Source organism: Lichenostomus cassidix, chromosome 2 (genome assembly GCF_008360975.1).
Source record: "Lichenostomus cassidix isolate B80296 chromosome 2, HeHo_3.0, whole genome shotgun sequence".
NCBI classification, from domain to species: Eukaryota; Metazoa; Chordata; class Aves; order Passeriformes; family Meliphagidae; genus Lichenostomus; species Lichenostomus cassidix.
Window position 1 is genome coordinate 92738143 of NC_139482.1, and position 22572 is coordinate 92760714.

Genomic DNA, 22572 nt, shown 5'->3' on the forward strand with positions numbered 1-22572 from the left:
ACCTCTCACTTATATCATCAAATTATATAGCACTTGCTATTTCCTTCCTTCCAGAGGTGCTAGAATAGTTTCCCTTTAAGATCACACTGAGATACAAAAGAGATGGAAGGACAGGTTAGGAAATGGAGTGGGATGCAACAAGAATTTTAAGGGTTACTATTGTACCATCCCAGGAGAGAGCTAGAAGGAAGGCAATGCGAATGCCAGGAAATGGAAGACAAGCAAGATTTAACAAAATCAGGAAAAGTTAGGGACAACTTATGATTACAGTAGCCTTAAAAGCCTATGACTACCACACCAGATGCCGTAAAAAAGTATATGACAGATACTAAGATTATTGCTACCAATGCACACTATAAAAATCAGCAGTAAAGTATCTTGACCTTCCTTGATGTGCCTGGGGGATAACGTGACACACTGTTCAGTCACTGCTCCACTGAAAATACTCTGTACTACAAATTTCCCTCTTTTTCTGAGAGGGAAACAAGCTTTGCAAGCAATGATCAACACTACTCCATGAGGACATACTGACCACACAAGTATCGAGCATAGCAATTTAGTTATAGTAATGCCAATTTACAAAGTACTAAACATGGAGTAAGAAAAAGGTTTCTAATTGCTCCATCCTAAACAAAGGAATGCTTCACTCAGTACTCTGTTGAATGATCAATCAAAGAAGCCATAGCAACAGGCGATTGCATTTTCAGTATAATTCAAAATTATTTTTCTTTAATCAATCCATCTTCAATGTGTCTACAAAAGACAGTGAGAAATCTAGGTAGGATATTACAAAACAAAAGATGTGATGTTGTAAGGCTTCCCTTCCTCCTGTTAGGACAGCGCATAAAACCCAAGAACTGTTTCAAGGCAGTCTGAGAACTTACAAATACGGAATGTGATTTGTAAGGACAGTATGAGGAACTCACATGATCTGAGCTAGAGAAAGTGAGACAGTGTTATACAGCTTACATTGCAGAAACAAGCAGATTGCTACCTGTGTGTATGGAATCTTTCCTGAGATTCCAGAAATCATCTTTGATGGGGTTTTTTCGTATTTCTTCTTCTAATTATTCACAGTTTGTAAGTCAGCACTGTTTCATAACTTGACTAAGTATCTCACTACCTGTAAAACTGCAACCTAATCTAACTTTGAAGCTCCTCTTCTTTTCAAAACAAGATTGGTTTAGTTGCCTCCACTGGTTCTTCTACAACCTAAGTTTTTCTATGAGTCCATGACCGTGATTGTAACAAGCACTGACTACATGGAACTTGAACTGAGCTTCAAGAAACAAAATGATCCCCAATAATATTTACTTGATTACAATATAAGTTCAAATTCTTTTACGTTTTCTACACAAAAGGCAAATTTCCTTCCCAAAAATTGGAGTTACATACAAAGGAGGCAATCTGGAGTATGCAATTACAAAACTACCATATGAATTCACAAACAATGCTTGTTATTTTCTACACACAGTTTAGGAAAAAAGAGTCCAAGTGTCAGTAAACTAAACTGCACATTGAACACAACCACTTGTACTCCTAAAACTGCACACTGGCATAAGTTAGACCAAAGCCTCCTCCAACTCTACCAGAAAAAAAAAGAATAGATTATCACTGTTAAGGAGATGGTAAAAAAAAAAAAGTCTTTTCAGTTAATACTATATACATTTTATGCCTTTCCACAAATTTGTTTTTGTATACATTTCCTTTCTTCATTGTGTTTATTTTACCTGATGTGTTGTTTGAGATGACATGATTTTTTATAGGCTCGATGGCAGTAATAACATTTGTATGGTCTCTCTGCGTTATTCACAAAATTACTGTTAAAATAGTTTTGGAAGACCTGGCTATTCTTCGGGATTGGCTGGATAAGACCTGCACACATAAACACACACACAAAAAGGAAAATTTGGTTGGTAAAGTTATTCCAAAGTTGCAGTAGTCTGAAGAATTAGTATTTGAAAACAAACCATAACTAAACTTGCAGTACCCAAAAATACAAAGAAAATGTGCATATTTTCATTATTTATTTAAAATTATGTATACATCTATTTAGCATTATAGGTATTGTATTGTACATGCTATTTTAGTGGCAAGTTCTTTTTTATCCATAGGTCCACCTCATTACAGTTGCATCCTTGTCCAAAATAAGCATTAACTTCAGAAAAAGATGACAGTTACAAATTCACTGCTGATCCAATAATATCTTCTTCCAACCTCGACCTTAGTAAGTGATATTCAATCAATGCATACCAGGTATGCAACTTGACAAATATTTAATATGCCTTTTGTGAAAAGCATTGAAACAGGTAAAGAAAAAATCACAGACTTTTCTTCATAGGCTTTTAGAAAAATTAAGACTAACTATTACATTACTTAGTAACATTATTAGGTCTTGACACCTCTAAAAGAACTAAGTTTTTTTTGTTTGGGTGTTTTTTGGGTTTTTTTGGGAAGGGGTAGAAATGTGGAAATGTTGTCAGGGGGTTGAACAAACATGACACCTCCTAGACAAACAGTAGAACTTTTTTTCACATTGAACTTTCTAATATCAACAGAGTTCATGTGTTACCAGTAATCCATAGGAAAAAATTTCTATAGTATTTCTTGTTAATATTAATCTTTTTCCAAAAATCAGACTTTCACTGCACAGATCTTGTATTGAAGTGGAGCTTTTCTTTCAAATCATGACAAGGGACTATATTCTGGGTTTTGCTCAAGAAAGAAATACTGTTTGATCTGTCTGAAGCTACCAGCTAAGTTTTGCTTTTACCATGAAAATTTAAGTTTCTTCTATATGATAAAATAACCCCTACTCTTGCTTTCAGTTACTCCTGGAAACAGTGAAAGCAAAAGGATTTTTAAAGAGTGATCAAAATTTTATCCATGTAAGCTAAAGGTATTACCCATATAAGATTCTACCATAAAGATGACTGTGCAACAGACAGGTCAGGGGTTAGCAGAGCGTTGAATCAAACAATGAACAGTAAACTCCTCACCCACTACATTTTCCTCTACTGGACAAGAACATATTGTTTTGACTGGGCAGTACAACTTCTTCCAAAAAGCAGTTTTACATAATCCTGTGACAATATGTATACAACAGAATTAAAGTAACCGAATGAATTCTCCAAAGCAGGTTCCAGAATTATGTTGCCCTTTTTTTGAAATATGACCACTAATGACTACCACTAATTCGGATGAGGTCATAATCATAACAAATACTTTAAAATCATGTAACACCCTCATTAATATCTGTTAATTTGAATAAGCATGATCATCTTAAGAAGAATCTAGGTCATTAACTGGCAGTCATCTCTTCTATATCAACAGTCTAATAATACTTAAATTAAACTCCTAATATAAAATACACATAGTTTTTTACTGGTAAGGATTACACAATTTCACTGTAAAAAAACCTCTTCTTACTAATTCTAGTGCATGCAAATTACAAAATACAGCACTTCACTCAAGTTTGTTTCTGATGAAAACACTTATTTCAAAGTGCATCTTTACAAGTGAGCCCTGAATGCTTTTGCTTGATTAAAATGTGACCTTTATATTCCAAAGTAATCCAAACTTCAAGAGAATATGGGTTTTCTCTACCTAAATCAGTTATGAGTATGGGCTCTTGCAAAGGAATGTCTGGTACTGGACCACTTGACTTTCCTACTCGAACTTTAGCGGGTTTACGTTGATGCCTCAGCTTTCTTAGTTCTGTATGTTTAAAGTGTGAGGTGATATGAGTTTTCCGATGGCCCGATGTTCTAAATTTCTTGTCGCAGTGAGGACAAGCAAAAGGCCTAACACCTGCAAAAGATGAAAAAAAATTAGTTAAAAATTTTACTTCCATTGAACTAGAAATGCAGCTTTAGAATACTGATGCCCTTTCCTGTATTTTCTTTCTGGACTACCTAATTTCCAAGTCACCTAGCGCTTCTGCCACTCTAAATGAATCTGACTGCTTATATGAAGTAAGCTTGACTTTAACAGAAAAAAATACTGGTTTACAAGTTTTCCAAAATAAAGCAAAAGACTTTCTGCAGATGAATCCAAAATTGATATTTCATGCATAAAATACATCAAACTACAAAATACATTTGATCCCAAATGCACTGAAAGCAATGAAAGATGCTTTTGCAGAAAGTAATTACATAAACAGAAATGAAAGGAAAGAGCAGCACACTTTTCTTGCTGAAACTTTATTTACTTGTATGAACAAAGAAAGAAATTGGCAAACAACCAGGTAGCCTACCAAAAGCAGAACACTTATTTTTCTCTATGGAAAGGATAACTCATCCACAGAAAAAGAGGTGTTGAAGACATCATCTATTACATAGAGGAGGACTATATGAACAGAGGAGTTTTAGGATATGCAGTGTAAGATGCTGAAAACAGATAAGTTGGTGAAAACATGAAGCAACATTGTAATGAAGAACATAAAATGGGAAGTAACCAGTCCTGAGTGTTACACTGAAATTATCAGAGTGTGGGAAACAGGAGGGAAGACGCAGAGTAAATATTAAAGATGACTGGGGGTCAGTAAAATCAGAACTCAAATTTTAAGAGTATGACTCTTTGGAAAGCGCAATTAAACACACTCAGAATAGTAATATTAAAAAGGAACAACAGCTGACCCATTATCAGAAAACTGAATGTCCATGGTTTTTGTAAGAGCCCAAAGTTTCAAAGCCATTAAACACTAGAAAGTTAAGACAAAAAATTACACTCACCATGTATGACACTGAAACAATACATTCTCTAATAGATATTAACAATGACAAGACAGACATGTCTACAACTTATATATTTCAGAGTCTTTTCTCATTCAAGGTCTCACCCACATCATAGAATACACAAAGCAATTTCAAGGCCTTACCTGTATGCAGGCGAATGTGAACTTTTAAACTCCCTGAGGTGGAAAAGCTTTTCATACAAAATTGGCACTTGAAAGCTTTAATGCCAGTGTGTGTTTTTATATGTGCTGTTAGAGTGCTCTTCACGGCAAAGGCACGGAAGCACTGGGGACACTTGAATGGCTTCTCATGGGTGTGAATGCGAATGTGGCGCACTAAATCACTTGGTTTTTTGAATTCTTTAGAGCAATATGGACAAACATGCCACCGTATTCCATTTTCTTCACGTATAGAACCTAAAACAAGGAATACCAAAATGAATGCTTTTTAAACCTTCTAACAGTTCTTGAAAAATCCCACTACGTTGATGCTATAGCACAAAGCAATCAGACCACAAAAACACTTTGTGAAATAGATGCCATCACAACACACTTCACAGAAGATTAACTTCTCTATCAGATATATTCTACTTCATGAAAATGGTGATGTGCAGGAATGACAAAAACAAACCCCAAGAGAATCCTGTTGAAATTCAAACAATACAATTTCTATGACACTTAGAAATGTAGAATGCAGCTGTAATGCAATATAATATACCAGTTAACTTAGAAATAACATGTAACACAAAATGATCCAACAATGACTGTAAATCCCCAACCACAACCACATCAAATTATTTTAAGTACTAAACACTTATCTACCAGGAGGAGATACTTGGCTTGACCCTCTCTTTTGCAAATTCAGCCTTAAATTACATTTTGTAAATTTGTAAAGGAAGAAAAACGGCACAAGTCCTTCTGACATTTACAATTTAAGGCTACTTTTTTTACAGAAGTTGTTTTATGATCCAAGAACCCTAAGGTCTGTCCTAAGGCAATACATACTTTTTCTCAACAAAAAATGAAAGAAATCTCTTCTAAATCCCATAAGAGCTTTTATTCCTATATGTTGTTCAATATCAGATTGTTTGCTCATTTAAATCAATTCACATAGGATATTTTTCCTGTCAACACACTGAGGTCATGTTACTTTATCAAAAAACAAAAGCAGTTGTGTTTTACTGTGTAGCAGTAACCTTTGATTTTTATTTGTAGTCACAGCTAGAGAGTTGTTACAGTTAAATGCAAGTAACAAAATACTTATTATTACCAGAGGGAAAAGTTAATTTTTATCACAACTATACTGAAGGAGACAAGTTTCTACTTTGAATCAATTTCTCCATCCCTTGTACAAAAAAAACCAATGTCAATGTGCCTATGAAGATAGTACAGACAGAGATCAAAGGCTGCATTATACATTGTATACATCAGGCCAGACACTAAAGTATGAAGGCTTTACTTGGAACAAACCACTTCCAGAAGCCATAAAGATCCAGCAGCCTTGAAACTGAAGCTTCATTTAAGCACAGAGAGACAAAATCCAGGCTTGCAACACAGTACAAAGGCAGAATAACAACATGTATTTATGGTGACAATATCATGTCGGTACTGTGATTCCAGAGACAGGTAAGATGAAGTATTAACCATAATGCCAACCTTCATCCTCCCCTACAATGGGATCAGCGAAGCTCTCAATGAGGCAGCAGTACTGCCTCTGCAAGGCCTCACTTTCAAAGGGGAAAAACAGTCCTTGCTAGAACTTTCTACTCTAGGACACACAATGAAAACCCAATACTTGTCAGAGAAGGATGATGGGAAAGACAGGAAAATAGATTAATACACTTTTTTTGATCCTTTTCCTATAACTCCACTGATCTAATCCAAAAGATTTAGAAGTGCCATTCTGATATGTTTATGAAAATATATTTTATAATGAAAATTATAAATGTTAATTATCACATTTCACATTGTGTTTTAGGTAAGAAAAAAAACTGTTCATAACTAATCCATTACATACTTTGGGAAATATAAAAGCCATAAACACACCCACAATTACTACACTCTTCCTGGCACAAGAAGTAGAAAGCTGTGGCAACATTACCAGGCAAAAATGGCGATTTCTTCTTAATGAACTTTTTTTCTTTTTTTTCTAGTTTATCTGTACTCTCTTGCTCCTTATCTTGTTCAGCACTATTAGAATCTGCCTGATGATTTGAGAGGCTCGGGACATCTGGGTTCTGATCCTGGGCCCCAGCAGTCTTAGCCTGGCTGCAGTCAGTAGAATGCGCAGAGACTGGAATTGATGACAATCCACTGTTCTCTAATGCTTGCTAAAAAAAGAACAAAAAAAAAAAATCAAGATAAAGAAAGAAACATTCCAGAGTGATCCTCAACTTTTCTCAAACAAGTACTTTGAAGGTACAATGCAAATATAATAAAAGGAATTAAACAGCTCATTCTCACAGAATTTCAGGTATATCTCAAACCTGCAAATGCATTATTACACAGCATTGATTTCTGATTTTCTGTGAAATTTTAGGTTGGATTTTCTGCTCTTACACATTTGCTAACAGCTGCCTTTCAGGAAACAGCAACTTTTTTTTTTTTTAATAGCTATTGGGATAATAGTTATGTATCATGTTGCTACTTTTTGCAATTCCTCATCACATTCCAGACATTAGAGAACTCAGAATAGGTAATAGAGTAAACCTGAACATAGCTGCATATAACATTTGGGTCTTCCAAAACCAAATTTAAATGGTACTTAAAAGTCTAGAGATGAAAAAGTTCCTTAATGGTTAGTAGGCTACCACTAACACTAAAGAATATTATTCTTTGCCCTGTTCCATCCTGTTTGTGCCTTTATGGGGTGCAGGCTGCAGAACAAGCACAGACAGCAATTCACCACCCTGCATCTCTTCTGTTACACAGCATCTCCCACTGCCATTATCAAGGACAAAATATAGTAAGCTGGGAAAAACACTGTCAAACCTTGGAAAAAAATTTCATGCACAAATAGGAAATATTCAGATAGCCCTTATTAATTAGAACAGGGTAAAGGCCATGTATACATTCTCATGTTTTAGGCAGATAAAAATATTTTTCCCCTCTTGAATGATACCAGGTTTTAAGCAAAGCAGCTTATAGGCAAGAGGAAAAAAAAAGCTAAAGGTATCAATAAAAATATCCATGTACAAGAATGTACACTTAAAGCCATATAATCAATATTTATAGCCTTTCTCTTGTATTATTATACAAAAGATATATTGGTGCATTCCACATCCATTCAATAAATTTTAACAATTCTTTTTTGACTGATAAATTGTTCGGAAATCCATAAGGAATGCTGTAACTGAAAATATTGAGAATAAATTTCATTAAAATATAAGAAAGAACGAGAAAAGAACCACTGAAATGTAAAGCTGTTCTCACACAGAGCTCTTACCTGCAAAATATCTCTGCTGATCCCCACTGCAATGTTGAGCTGTTGACCAGGTTGTTGAGGCTGGTTATTTTCTACAGGACCTGGTTCTGATAACTCAAGGAGCTGCTGAATGACATCAGTGACAGTCTGCTGACCCTGGTGAGCAGCAGCAGGAGACACCTGGTTTTCTGGCTGTTGAAGAAGTGGAGACCGAAAATGCGTAGCCTGAAATACACAGCAGTACATTTGTCAAGGAAGATCAAAAGTACAGATTATGAACTCACCATCCAGCTCCCTTACCTGAAATGTCTTGTAATTGTCCATTATGAGGATGGCTACTCTTGTAAGACATAGTGATTATACAGAGCCTCATTCAAAGTTTGCTCACTCCACTAAAGAATTGCTTTTTCATATCCCTTTTTTCGACTTCTTCCCCAAGCTCAAAATTGTAAGCTCACAGCCTGAATTACATTTATTGTTAACTACTGAACCTTCAACCAGTTTAGAAAACGCAGGGATCAGCTACAGAATTCCACATGTAAAAACCACATGAAAAGTAATTCCCATGGTTATCTTTTTAAATCGTACATTTATCTCAAGCAGATCCTTTGGAAAAAAACAACCTTCTCTTTGTTGAGATATTTTTAAAGCAAATTAATTGTGTTGCTATATTAAAATCTTTCAGAACAAATGACTAACTTTTCCCCTTCAATTTGGAACCTTTGAAACCACTTAGCTTTAGAGGAATCTCTTCATATTCTAAACATTTAAATACACATCAAGCTCTGTCAAAATACTAAAAAACCTTGCAGTGTAAAAATCTAATTTCTCAATTTTTAATTTGAAATTGTATCTTAGACTACCTTAGTAACAAATCTGAAGGCAAAAAGTGATAAACAGCCTTCATATGTGTTTTTAAAATCAGCAAAAGACTCCTGTTTGCCTACATTTACAAACTTCTCTTCTTACAGCAGATTACATAAGTATACTACTCCTGAAATAACTGCTTCCTATTTGTTTTACTGCAGAAAAAAGAAATATATATTTACACAATGGTTGTTAGCCCCATAGTTGGGTATCCTAGAACACACTGGTTATTTGCTTCTAATATTCACTTCTGATCTCTAAAAATAACCATTTCCAGATGTATGTGCAACCACACACAGATATAAAAGACTATCTTCTTTAAGATCATTTTTAGCAAAGAATAATCTTGAGCTTCACATGTGTACTATTTCTCTCTAATGTGAAAACTCCCCTGAGATTTTCTTTATACTGACACTTTACACTAGACAGTTAAGACAACAGTCACTGTGGTAAAGAAAGGATGGTTACAAACAATTGTATTAAGAAACATTTGCTTAACTCGGATTAAGTCCTGAGAATCAGATGAAGTATTTTTAATGCACTCTCATGAGATGATATAAAACAAATCCTTATCTTGTTTCTCTTGCATGCATGTGAGAATACTTGTTACTTTGCTGATTTAACCATTAGTTCTTCTTTTTTTCATCTCACCAGTGGGACACAAAAAGACTCCATCTCCTCAGATTCCAATTTAGCAGAAAAGCTATAAACATTTTAATATGGCTAACACATAATATACCATTCTCACTTCAATAAAAAAGAAGTGAAGCAAAGCAGTTTACTAAAGAGTATAACAGCTCTTTGTAGAGGCAATTTCTTTTCTGGAAAAAGGATGTAGGGAAGCTCTTATGTAGAGCAGGATGCCTACACTAAGAAAGTATAAAATTCTTCCAGGCTTTAGCAAGAGAAAAATTAACTGTCAATGAAGGAACTTCCCAACATCATCTTTGATATGAAAATTACAGCATTACATTCATTTAGTCATTGTGTTCTGTGCATTATACAGTAGTTTATATACAGTCTCATGGAGGTTATCTTTTCTGAATAATAATTTACACGTATGCACATATATGAAGTTTGTTACCATTACTCTTAAGATACGTTGTTCATTATAAAAAAATTCATAGGTCTCTTTCTAGGTCTCATTTGAAAACCCAATTATAAAGATAACATGGAGAATGAAGTGTTTCATTACTACCTCATAATTCCACAATTGTTCAGGTGGAATAGTGGACCTTGTAATGACCTTTGGTTTGTCTGACTGGCTGTGTAACACAGACTGTGTGACTGCTCAGAGTGAAATACTTCTTCAAGTCACAATAACTGTAAAAAATTAGGGCAGTTCTTTAAATCAAGTAGTTTATTGTGGTTGACTTTTTCTGTTGCCATCCGACTTCAACACTTAGCTCCAAGGGTAAATTATCTGCACTAAAATTCCATACTTTATTTCAAAGTGTCAATTTGTCTAGCTTTGACCCTCAAACTTTTTTCCTCTTCTCTATTAAGAAGACAGATTTTTCCCTCTTCTTCAAAATAGAACATGAAATCACCCCTAAGTATTTCATCTGATGGGCAAGGCAGCTAGTGCACCTTGACTCTCTTCAATAATAAACACACCATAGCACATTTTAAGGATTCTGATGGCTCTGATTCTTCCTGTATCATTGAATACACTTCACAAACAGTAAACACTATAAACAGACAACTGAAAAAACACAAAAAATTGCCAGAATGAAATACAGACCATATACAACCCTGGATTGATAAATCCAATTGTGCGAGGTTCTACAATGTCAAGTGCTGGGTCCTGCACTTGGGTCACAACAACCCCAGGCAGTGCTACAGGCTGAGGGCAGAGTGGCTGGAAAGCTGCCTGGCAGTTTCAGGCAATTCTGAGAGGAGGAGGCAATGGAATCCATTGCTCCCAACTCATACCTCTCACTAGGAAAATCCTGGCACTCTTCATCACATTATCACACAACATTCTGAGTTGGAAGGGATCCGAAAGGATCACCGAGTCCAACTCCTGGCCCTGCACAGGACCATCCACAAAAGTCACACCTGTGTCCAAGAGTATTGTCCAAATGGTTCTTGAACTCTGTCAGGCTTGATGCTGTAATCACTTCCCTGGAGAAGTGTTCCAGTATCCAACCACCCTCTGGGTGAAGAACCTTTTCCTAATATCCAACCTAAACCTACCCTGAAAAAACTTCAGGCCATTCCCTCAGTGTCTGTCCCTCCTCTTCCTCTCATGAGGAAGGTGTAGACTACAATGAGGTCTGTCCTCAGTCTCCTCTTCAGGCTGAACAGACCATGCAAAATCACGAGCATGTAAACAAATGAGGCAATATAATCCATTCAAAACCTGCTCCACTTCTAAATAACCAGCTGCATTCACCAAAGAGTTTCCCTTCATATATTAGCTGATCCAGCTTATCACAAAGTATCACAGCATATCCTTTTTTGCCAGTTGAATGAAAACGTACAGAATTATGTAAAGTTTCTCCCAGTTACAGTCTTGACAAAAAAATATGACAAAAACTTCCCACTTACATTCTTCCATTTGTTATCAACAGGTTGCAAAAGATTAGAAGGGGATGTTGTTAAAGGCTGGGTGACAGAGTCCTACAAAGAAAGCAAAATGTTTTAAACCTTTGTCAAAAAGAAGAAAAACATGGCTGACACAATGCAGAAAAGTGGCACAGAAAAATGAGACTTTGTGAGATGAACAAAAGTACATAAAATCACCAACACTGCTCACAGTTTATATACATAAAATAAACACAAGTTAGAGATACCCACACCTTAACTATAAGTACTGATACAGCAGAAGACAGCAAAGTAACATCCTTACAGTTGCCATAACTTACAAGATATACTCACATATCACACAACAGACATAGTTTGGTAGTACAGCACTTTAGGAAACTTTAGCTTTTAGAATGGGTACTTAGTAAGGACATAATCATTGCTTAGCCCCAGGTATGTAACAAGGGATGACAGAGACTGACTACAAACTTCAGAATAGAATTATCATACTGGAGACAAAGCCGCTCTGCAAGTTTTAAGCAGAATGAAGCAAAGTTCTAATCTAAGAATGCTAGTGCTAACCTAATAATAAACCAAGTTTCTAAAGAAATTTAAAAAAAATAATTAAATATATGCAGATTCAGATACAAAATTACAAATAAGAGGAATAATCCGTTCCACTATCCAACTGATGCTATTTTTCATCTTTGCTCCTCCTTGCTAAACTTCTTGGCATCTATTTTTAGAAAGAATCTTTTTCTCCCTTCTCTCACTTTGCTTATACTATTGCATGGCATTTTTTGCTATCCCCCTCTTGCATGCAAGCAGCAAAGTATTCATGCAGCAGAGATAACAACTGTAAATGCTGTAATATCAATATGCTAGGCAAACCCAAAATATTTTAGCAAACCCAAAACATAAAAACAGAGCTGGCCAGGGAAAACAAACATGAGGTAGTATGAAGAAATTATTTTCCATCCTGTTTTTAAGATTAGTTTTGATAATGTAGAAACATAAAAAAAGACAGAGAATATATGTACTTTCAAACAAAGAAGACACATTAGGTCTTTCCTTTCATGACTTAACATGGAGAAAAAAAGACCACCTGCCTCATAAAAAACACAAAACCTTAAAAAAAGCTTTCCCAAACATTACTAGACTTTTTTTTTAACAAGACACAGCTGTAAAATGAAGTTCAGACTTCAAATTTTAACTCTCCCCTTTCAATGTCTGGTATGTTAAAGCATGAGTTGGAGATTAAGCAAAACAGAGGGGAACAAAGGTAGAAAAGGTAGTTCTAATCACAGAAATAAAAGAGCACTGTGATATTAAATATGCACTGTCTCAAAAAATACAGTAGTCTTATGAAACCAGAGGCATTTTCTGAATTTTATCTCTTTTTTGTATCTTGGTAAAGAAAGAAAAACATTCACTGCTTCCCATAAAGCTGTTTTTTCCTTCATAATCTGCCAAATAAGAAGCTAACATTTAAAACAAGTTATCAGATATACACAGAAGAATTCACAATGTGTTTATACAGACTAGGATTATATAAACAATTTCTGAAAATTAATTGATACTAATACATTATTTCAATAGTTCTAAAACTTCCCCATATTTTTTATTTTATCAGAAAAGGCTAACACAATCTGTAAGAAAAAGAATCATATTTTACTTAGTTGTACAACTTAACAGCTATATTTTCAATCAAACCCTCAAATTGTAAATACTTTTTTGCATATACTTGACCAATTTTCATTCTCCCAATATTTAATCCTGCGAATTAACACCAAAAATCACACAAAACTTGAAAAAGACAAAAGACAGGTCTACAGGTGTAGAAGTTCTAACCTATCTGAAGAATTACTGGAATTAAGATATAGACCTAACTAAACTGTCAAAGACATTTTCACAATACACCAAGCAAAGCTTACCGCTGTAACGTGAGATACATCTGTTGAAGCACTTGCAGAATTCTGTGGACCACCCATGTGCATCTTGCTGATATGTGTATTTAAACTACCCAAGCTTTTGAAGACACAGCTACATTCTGTACAGTTGTATGTAGGGCCATTCTTCACCTTAAAGAAAGAATCCAGTAAATTTTCCCTACATCTACCAACCATTATGTTTTTCATTATTTTTCTGCATACCAAGTATACTATGGGATTATGAGAACTAAAATTGTTTATTTTTTCAAGTTACCAATACCCAGTTATGAAATCAGGCTGGTACCTCCTGGATATAAATCAACTATAATCCACGTGCATGACAGTAAGTGCCTATTACCCCTTCTCAACGTTGTGAAGCACCAGACAGCAAAATAAATGTCCTCTGGCAAATAAGGCCTCAGACTATTCCCTCTTCACCATTTCCTACCATTCCCCACTTAAAAGCAAAACTGAAATGCAACTTTACTAATTAAGATGTGCCTGAAGATGAAATATCATGCATAATATAAACAGAAGTTTGGAAGTATGAGATTAAAAAAATGCAGACAAAACCAACACCATGAAGGGCAGGGAAGTTTAATGTCTAGTTCGAACTGAACTTGGACACAGACTGAGAAAGTCATCAGCAGCCACTTGTTTGAGACTTTTAGATCAATGGGTTAAGGTAATTAAAGTAGGTAAATTTGTAGATTCCAACCATCCTCACTTTCCCTCCTCAGTCCTTCACACAGCAGTAATACCCAGTGTACTACTTGCAATATGCAGAGAGCACTAAGGTATTCAAAAGAAAACATACTGCAGTACTTGCAATATAGCATTGGTAGTCTGTACTTTGTGCCACTAAACTGCCAAGACGACCTTCAAAAAGAGATATTAAGTAATAAAATATGCTACAACTAAGCAGTGCTTTAGGAATGAGAATCAACCTGAAATTCATTATCAGCTGCAATGTTACTTAGTAACTGCCTCAGAATAAAACAAAGAATTTACAGAGTTTCATGCAGTCTTGAAGAAAACACAGCAATGGCAAGAAAGAAATAAAATTAACGAGTTTTCCAAAGCACTAACTCAAATGTAGGCTCAGGACTGCAGAACACAGCATAGGATGTGATCAAGAGGTAGCATTTATTTAAAGTAGCTTATCCCACAGCTTGTATCTTACAGAAAGAGTAACAGAGAAAAAAGCAAAAAATATTTTTTACTTTTTCCCTAACTAATATTGAAAAAAGTCAATTTAAACTATGAAATCAATGTTGGTCCATTTTTTAGGTAGCCAAAGCTATCACATATAGACAGCTGTTAACTGTGACAGTAACTAGTCACACAAAGTCAGAGAATCACATAATCATAATGGCTGGAAAACACCTCTGAGGTCCTCAAGTCCAACCTATGACCCAACACCACCATGTCAACTAGACCACAGCACCGAGTGCCAAGTCCAGTCCTTTTTTAACACCTCCAGGAACAGTGACTCCACAACCTCCCAGGGCAGCCTGTTCCAATATCTAATCATGCTTTCATGAAGAAGTTCCTCCAGATGTCCAGCCTAAACCTCCCCTGCCATAGCTTAAGACTGTGTCCTCTCATCCTGTCACTGACTACCTGGGAGAAGAGGCTGACCCACACCTGGCTACAACCTCCTTTCAGGTGGCTGTGGAGAGTGATATGGTCCACCCTGAACCTCCTCTTCTCCAGGCTAAACAACCCCAGCTCCCTCAGCTGCTCCTCACAGAATTTGGGTTCCAGACTCTTCACCAGCTTCACTGCCCTTCTCTGGACATGCTCCAGGACCTCAACATCCTTCCTGAACTAAGTAGCCCAAACTGGATGCAGTACTCGAAGCTGTATGATTTAATATAATTAAGTGTATTACGAACTATTAAGATATATCCATATACTAAGGCATATCCTAAAAGTAAGAATTTAAAAGGACCCTTAAGTAGTATCTACCATTGTAACACAAGAGTGGAAAACAAGAATGCAAATCTCAGAGTTAGGGGAAGAGTGTGAACAAAGATGATATTCTGCACACAGGAAAAAAATGAAGCAAAAAGCACTACCTCTATCACTTCATAAGTTCCAAAACAAAATTAGGTCTCCTTCTGTGGGTATTCCTAACCACAAATCACTAAAGTCTGCAAGGAAATTACCAAACAAATTTGCATACCTCATGTTGCTCAGAAGATTGTACTACTTCATCACAGCAGTACCTTCTGAATTTTAAAAACTGTCTTTTAAAAAGAGGGGAAAAAGCCAGACGTAAAGGGGTCTGAAACCTTTTCTTTAATCTTACTCTGGACTTTTCTTCTACCTGTAACCAAAAGACCTCTGAAAAATGCTGCAAGACCATACACTTCAAAGACAAACAGCAAGTATGTTCTACAATGGAATTAGTGGGTTGCTGTTTGGCCTTGGAATTTTTCCACATTTTCTGCTTTGCTGCTTTTGGCACACTTTCATCTGATTCTAGCCCTTGTTTTCTCAGGACTGACACAGGTACATTTTTGTACACCTAAACCCATTATTTATTAATCTACCCCTGCACTGAAAAGACAATGACAAATGAAGGTTCTGCTACTTCTCCTAAGCATATATTTACTCAGATCAAACTAAGGAAAGCTCACAGGTAAAAGCAGCAAACCAGAATCCATACTAGAGCAGTAAATCTATACTGGCTGGAGCACGTGGGAATAGCAAAGCTGTCAGGATGCACGTTAGCACCCAGGACTAGATGAATAACTGCATTTACCTCGGAGTGAACTCGCTGTATGTGTGACTGCAGGTTGCCTTTCTGGGAAAAGGCAGCGGGACAGAAGGCACAGGCGTGGGGCTTCTCCCCCGTGTGCTTAATCATATGGGTCTGCAGAGCCCCCTTCTGGTTAAAGGCTTTCCCACACTCGCTGCACTTGAAAGGTCTTTCACCTGCAAGGAAACAACAGCACGAGGAGGAAGAGGAGGAAGAGTAAGGAGTTTTAAGTAAATGTCAGCAGTTTCCTGTATCTAAACAAAAAATTGCATCAGTTAAAATAAAATACACACGTTATTATATATGTTATTAGGAGGTTTTGCTAATGAAATTGTTTACCTTGACCACCAACCTCAGCACCTACTCTGATGAAAATGCAGCCTTGTGAAAAAGTTTTGCGACCTGGCTGATGATTATCAGTTGAAATGGGTAAAGTAAAGGAAATATACATGAAGCAATTATTTAAAACAGCTTCCTTTAACTTGTGGTTTGGAAGATCTCAGAAGTTGCTATGCAATGTCATTGGAGGAAAAAAAAAAAAAAACAAAGGGGAAAAGATAAACAAAACCCACATACGTTTTACACCAAATCCTATAAAGTGCATATACCTGCAAAGAAACAAACAGGCACAGAGAGCAAATGGACAGTAATAAATAATTAAAAGTAAAAAATTTAACCATTTATCTAATTTAAAATCAAAAAGTCTTACAGCAACACAGCAAAAGATGGTGTATGGTTCCTCCTCCCCAATAAATATTAACAGTCATTCACTCTTTGCAACCACCTACTGAAAATAGGCAATGAAACATTGTTTTGGACAGTTCTGCTCGGAAAATAATTTAAAAAACTTAAATGTTCATATTGATTACAGATTACAAAGATTACAGACTACAAAGCTACATATTAAACACACTAAGAATAAACTTCAGTTTGTTACAACCATGTGTCCTAATTAACTCCTGGAAACCTCCGCTATGAACTTAGTAGTACTCTTTTTTTCTTTTAGTGAAATAGTTCAGCTGTGGTAACTCTGAGACCTTGAAAATAGTTAACACGTTGCCTTTGCACATTTCTATAGCCAAAACCAGTATAAGCACACACTATGTTATGTCTGCTACACCAGTATGTACTGCCATGTGCACATTAAATCAATTTTAACAAATATTTTTGTAAGATTTCTAATTTTACAGCTGTAATTACATCTACTTTAAACTTACTAATTCCTAATTAAATTCACATTGTCTGAAGCAAAAGCAGCTCTTTTTCCAAAATAGATTACAAGCATATAAGTCACTGAAGGAATGTGTATCTTCTGTTCTGCTGCTTATGGGTTTTGAAGATGCTTAAAGGACTGCAGATTTTAACAGTATCTTTTAAAACAGAGATTAAAACAAAGAACACTGGAAATACAGAATTCCTATTGGGCTTTCATAGGTAAAAAACAGCTTCCAGTAAGACCTGCTGGTGGACACATAGAAGTATTGCTTCAGGTTAAGTTTGCCTATATAAGTAAATCTCATTCTAAAAACTAAATCTTGAATTTTATTGTGGAAATGTGAAATTTCTGTATTTCTCTCTAACTTAATAAAATACAGAGTTGAGAGAGGGAATGAGGGTTTCATTACTTAGTTATTAATATGAGAATTACAGTCCCTGAGACTTGATGTTTTTTCCCAAAAGGGTGTAAGTGCTTTAAATGACTAGCTATGAACAAACAAAGTATTGCAATTAAGAGGCTAATGTAATGCTGCACATTGTGCACAGACATGCTATTTTAACAATTAAAGACTTGGGCATTCCAAATTCTTTAAAGCAGAGCTGTTCTTTTCTACATGTTTACAGTACCTCAAACAGCTGAATGCCAGACAGATTGTCTGCAGATTTAGAGTACTAACATACTTCACAAATTAAATGAGCATTTGCAAGCTATTTGGAACTTAAAATGACCTCCTGTCATGCGCAGATTGGGACTGAACTTTCTGTCTCTTGTTTCCCAACAGACAACTGTCTTTTTAGTATTCAAAAGAACTAGACATGCCCTTGAACTTTTTGAAGCTTTAAAAAAGCTTCCTCGCCAACTATAATCTTATTTTAATTCTGATAGAAGCTGATATGTTAAAGAGTCAAGAATCTACAACACTGAAGTTAATTTTCATTGACCTTTTTTCAGACATTACTTTCAAACAATTGTTTTAAAGCAGGTACAAGGGTGACCTCTTGTGTTACTTTTCTATAACTAGATCTGTAAAACTTCAGAAGATTCTTAAGTGTCACACATTATTTTGATTTCTCTCAGTAAACAAGGCCATTCTTGTGTCTGAACATACTGCACTGACTGATATAACAAACAACACTGCACACCTACATAAATGAAAACTTAAATTAGCTAAAAACTACACAAATAGGAATTTATTCAATATGTATGAAAAATATATACATATTGCACATCACTGGAACATCTTCAATGAAGGCTTTGTTTAAAGCCAAACTCCTGCTACAAAATGTACACCTGGTTAAAATATAAGAACTACTCTCTTACAGTCATCTGTACACTTAAAAAAATTCTATATTACTTTATGCTTGGCATTTTCCACTTATTTCAATTGCTTAAGGGTTAAACAAGCAAATACTCATGACAGCAATTTAGCAAAAAACATTTCCCATTCATTCTGCAAATTTGAATAGTCACCTGCACTTCTTCAATTATTAAATTTGCAACCTAGGCTTATAACCTCTGAAGATTACTTTTTAAGTTTAAATAAATCAATTTAAACAAATGCAAGACCTCTACTTTGTTAGTATTACTAATTCTTTTGCTCTTTTTGCAATTGTAAATTTTAGAACCTGCCTTCTAGAGTATGAAAGATCTAATTTAAAGTAGATGACTGGCCCTTATCTAGGGATTCTCATTTTAGCGCCCACTGAAACTCTAAGTACCAAAACTGATATTTGGTAACAAATGAAATCTAAAGAGTATTTTAAAATTTCTAATTGTTTCTAATTGTGTAAATCTGGAAATTTTAAAAGCATATAAATTTCCTAAGTCATGGAATTACATAAAGTTTACATAAAACCAACAGGTAACTGCATCTAACGATCCAAATGTATTAATAATATTTCAAGTTCAAAAAGGGAGAATGAATATATAGCATTTCAGAGGTTAACCGATTCTTGTAAAACAAAAAAAAAAATTAAAATAAGTACTTCCACAGCCTCACCTGTGTGTATTCTAATATGTCGTGTTAACTGACTTGGTTTCTGGAACGTTTTTCCACAGTGAGGACAGGAATAGGTAAACCCACTTCTGTCAATGTTTCTGTTGTAAGATCTGGTACTTGATACCCTGTGATTAAGAAAAAAAAAAGAAAAAATTTTAATACGAAATGTTATTTTGAAGCAGCTTATTTTGCCCCATCATTTTTAACTCAGTGTAAACTTAGTATCACAGTGTAAACATAGTATCAGCTGCAACAGTGAAAAACCAAACTCTATAGTGACACTGAAATAACAACAGGAACAGCTCTTTTCTCAGTGCACCAAGAATTTTAATTATTTCTGTAGTAAAAATTCAATACATCTTAGAAGCTCTCTACAGACATTTTCTGGGTAAATTCTACCAGAAATACACAGTAACTTCACAAATAGTTTGGTAGGAACTTTCAACTCTGTGCAACTCTACTTCTTTTGCCTGAACTCAGCAAGTCCTTCATTCTTAACTACAATACGCAAATCTCATGACCTAGAGTACCAATGCACTTGCTGAAGTCTAGCAAGAGCAAGTTAAAATTTAACAACCCAAATATTCACCACTGGCCCCCAAATACAAATCACACTCTCCACAGAACCACAAAAACAGAGCATATAAATTCCCAAAATTAATTTCTCTACAAATCAAACTAACTAATTTATTCATCCTTACATCTCTACACAGGAGTCGATCACAAGAAGAACGTTTTTTGTAGGCAATACATTTATATAATGCAATATAAACCCAATCTGATACTTCTAACCCTCAAATTTCTTTTTGCAGATCGAAATTTACAACCTCCTGCAACACAACTATTAAGATCTTATAATCTGTATTACCTTCTAATAAAAACAATTGGAAATAGATACCATTTATTGCTTTAAAATACATAATTTCCTCCATCAGTTGTTTATAGAAACAGTAAAGATGAAAAAAGAGATCACCTGTCAAAACTTCAGGGTTTCTTAATACATAAAGGAAACCAGGAGGAGTTTTTACTCCTTCTAACCTAAAGTAATTCTTACCTTGCTAAAACTAAAGCTAAACTAGAGAGCTGAAATAAAGGACAGAACAAATATTCACTCAAAATAAGAACAGCATTTATCAGGCCTCTTTTTTTCCATTCATTTTGTGCATTTTCAGATTTACAAGAAACTCATGGGAGGTTGTGATGAGGACCTCTTGGGAAAGATGATTAAACAGCAATGAACAACTTATGTTTTTGCAGAGAGCAAGCATAAGAACTTTTGTCATTATAAAAAATGCTATGTAAAATTCATATACATTTGCTTCAATGTACTGCTATTGGCCCTTAAAATCATTATCACACTTCAAAAACCACTTAGCATCAGAAAAACGTAACCCATGTTTACAAATAGCTAGCAGATGAACTATGCTTAGTATGTGTGCCTAAATATGAAAACGGGGGAAAAAAAGGCCTCCAAAAATAACCACCCACTTTAGCAAGGTTTTAAAAAGCAAGTGTCATTTTAGAATAGCATACCAAAGAAAAGAAATGATCTGCATAAATCATGGTACTTTGCTGACTGGAAATATTACTTCTGCTTTTCCCAGCTATCACCATAAAAGTAACATCTGCTCATTTTGTTACAATCCCATGATTGTCACCTTATTTTATAGTGAGTTTTCATATGCTCCTTTAGCTGTGAGGAAGTTTCAAATTCTTTTTTGCAAGACTTGCAGCTGTGGATCCTACTGCCTGCCAATTCCTGACGATGTTCTTCCATGTGTATGGACAGCTGACTCTGTAAAGTGAATTCATCTCCACACTCTGAACAGATAAGGTTCTGAAAGAGATAATAGAGACTGATTTTTCAAAACAGCAGTACACAAGCACAAGCTTTGCTCAAGTAGATTAACTTATCCTTCTATGGACATTGGCAGCTGGAAGCAAGCAGCAAGAAAAGTTTACAATCAAGGGAAGTTTATGAGCCCTGTAATATAAATCATGTACAATAATCACTGCAAGGTTATATTAATATTTATATTTTAAGAAACTCCCCTAAACCTGAGTTCTGAAAAAGTTCATATGGCAGCAGAAATGAGCAGCTCAGTACCATTATTAGCACTCCCTATTTCCTTGGTGGGCTGGTTGAAGACACACACAGAAACTCATCTCAGTACCATTACTTTGTGGTCTACAGAAACATCTGTAACAACCATTACTTTCTAACCAAATGTGTATTAACTGTAGATTCAGGGATTTCACACTTTTACTGGTTAAAATTATATCGACTGCCACTTTTAAACAGCAATCCCACCACAGCTGGCACTGACTTTTTTTAAGCTATCTTGACAGAAAGATTACAGAAATAAAGAGGGACACATGTTTCTAACAGATACCTCTTCAACCTGTTAATTTTACAGCAGTGTTAAACACACCATTTTTTAGTTATATTAGTATTCCATGTCATCTAGAATGGAAATTACACTTCTAGTGTTTAACGCAAAAGTGTTGCCATTTCTCTGAAATTCAAAGTAAGGATAAAAGTCAAATATTGTTTAAGTGAAAATTAAAAGCTCTGCATTTATGTGACTTCCTTTTGCTTTTTGAATTAATTAATTTTGTCAGTCTATCTTTATTTTAGAAAACCTAAGCTGAGAGCTAATCTCAAATGTCTAAAAATACCCATCTCCATTAAATGTTTTTCACTGGTGTGCATAAGTAACTTCAGACAGTTTTTTTATCAGCTCATTTTTCAGTAATTGTGATTGTCACTGCAAATTGCAATGTTTTTTTATCCTTCCCCCCTTTTTTCCTCTCCCTTTATGATCAACAAGAAAAATAAAAACAAACAACAGAAAACAACAATGTTCATTTCAACAAGGATATTGACAAAAATGTTTTTATCTGGAGGAACACAGGTATGCAATATTATTTTTAGACTGTTTTGACAATAAATCTGTTCTTTAAGTCTAAAAAACCAAAAATTCTGCAGTATCACCAGATATTTCCACACAAAAGCTTAAAAAGATGAAGTCCTTTAATGAAGTTAATTACCAACTCAAAAATTACTTTTTTAATCTAACCTAGATGTCATTACTGGACTC

At 35.1% G+C, this 22572-nt stretch overlaps 1 protein-coding gene across 6 annotated transcripts in view; it reads right to left on the reverse strand.

Annotated features, from left to right (window-relative positions):
- The window catches only part of ZNF236 (zinc finger protein 236), a 71709-nt gene that overhangs the window by 32737 nt on the left and 16400 nt on the right, over positions 1-22572 (reverse strand). For 5 of the 6 annotated variants that reach the window (XR_014850047.1, XM_085052410.1, XM_085052408.1 and 2 more), the window contains exons 4-13: positions 21130-21308; positions 19472-19596; positions 16257-16429; positions 13490-13636; positions 11580-11651; positions 8181-8384; positions 6837-7065; positions 4880-5152; positions 3607-3810; positions 1731-1875 (exon numbers count right to left, since the gene is read on the reverse strand). Coding sequence is in view for 5 of the 6 variants with exons in the window: in XM_085052410.1 (XP_084908536.1) it covers positions 1731-1875; positions 3607-3810; positions 4880-5152; positions 6837-7065; positions 8181-8384; positions 11580-11651; positions 13490-13636; positions 16257-16429; positions 19472-19596; positions 21130-21308 (1751 nt within the window). In the remaining variant the exon portion in view is untranslated. The remainder of the gene's footprint in view (positions 1-1730; positions 1876-3606; positions 3811-4879; positions 5153-6836; positions 7066-8180; positions 8385-11579; positions 11652-13489; positions 13637-16256; positions 16430-19471; positions 19597-21129; positions 21309-22572) is intronic. The other variant, XM_085052409.1, reaches the window with a different exon arrangement.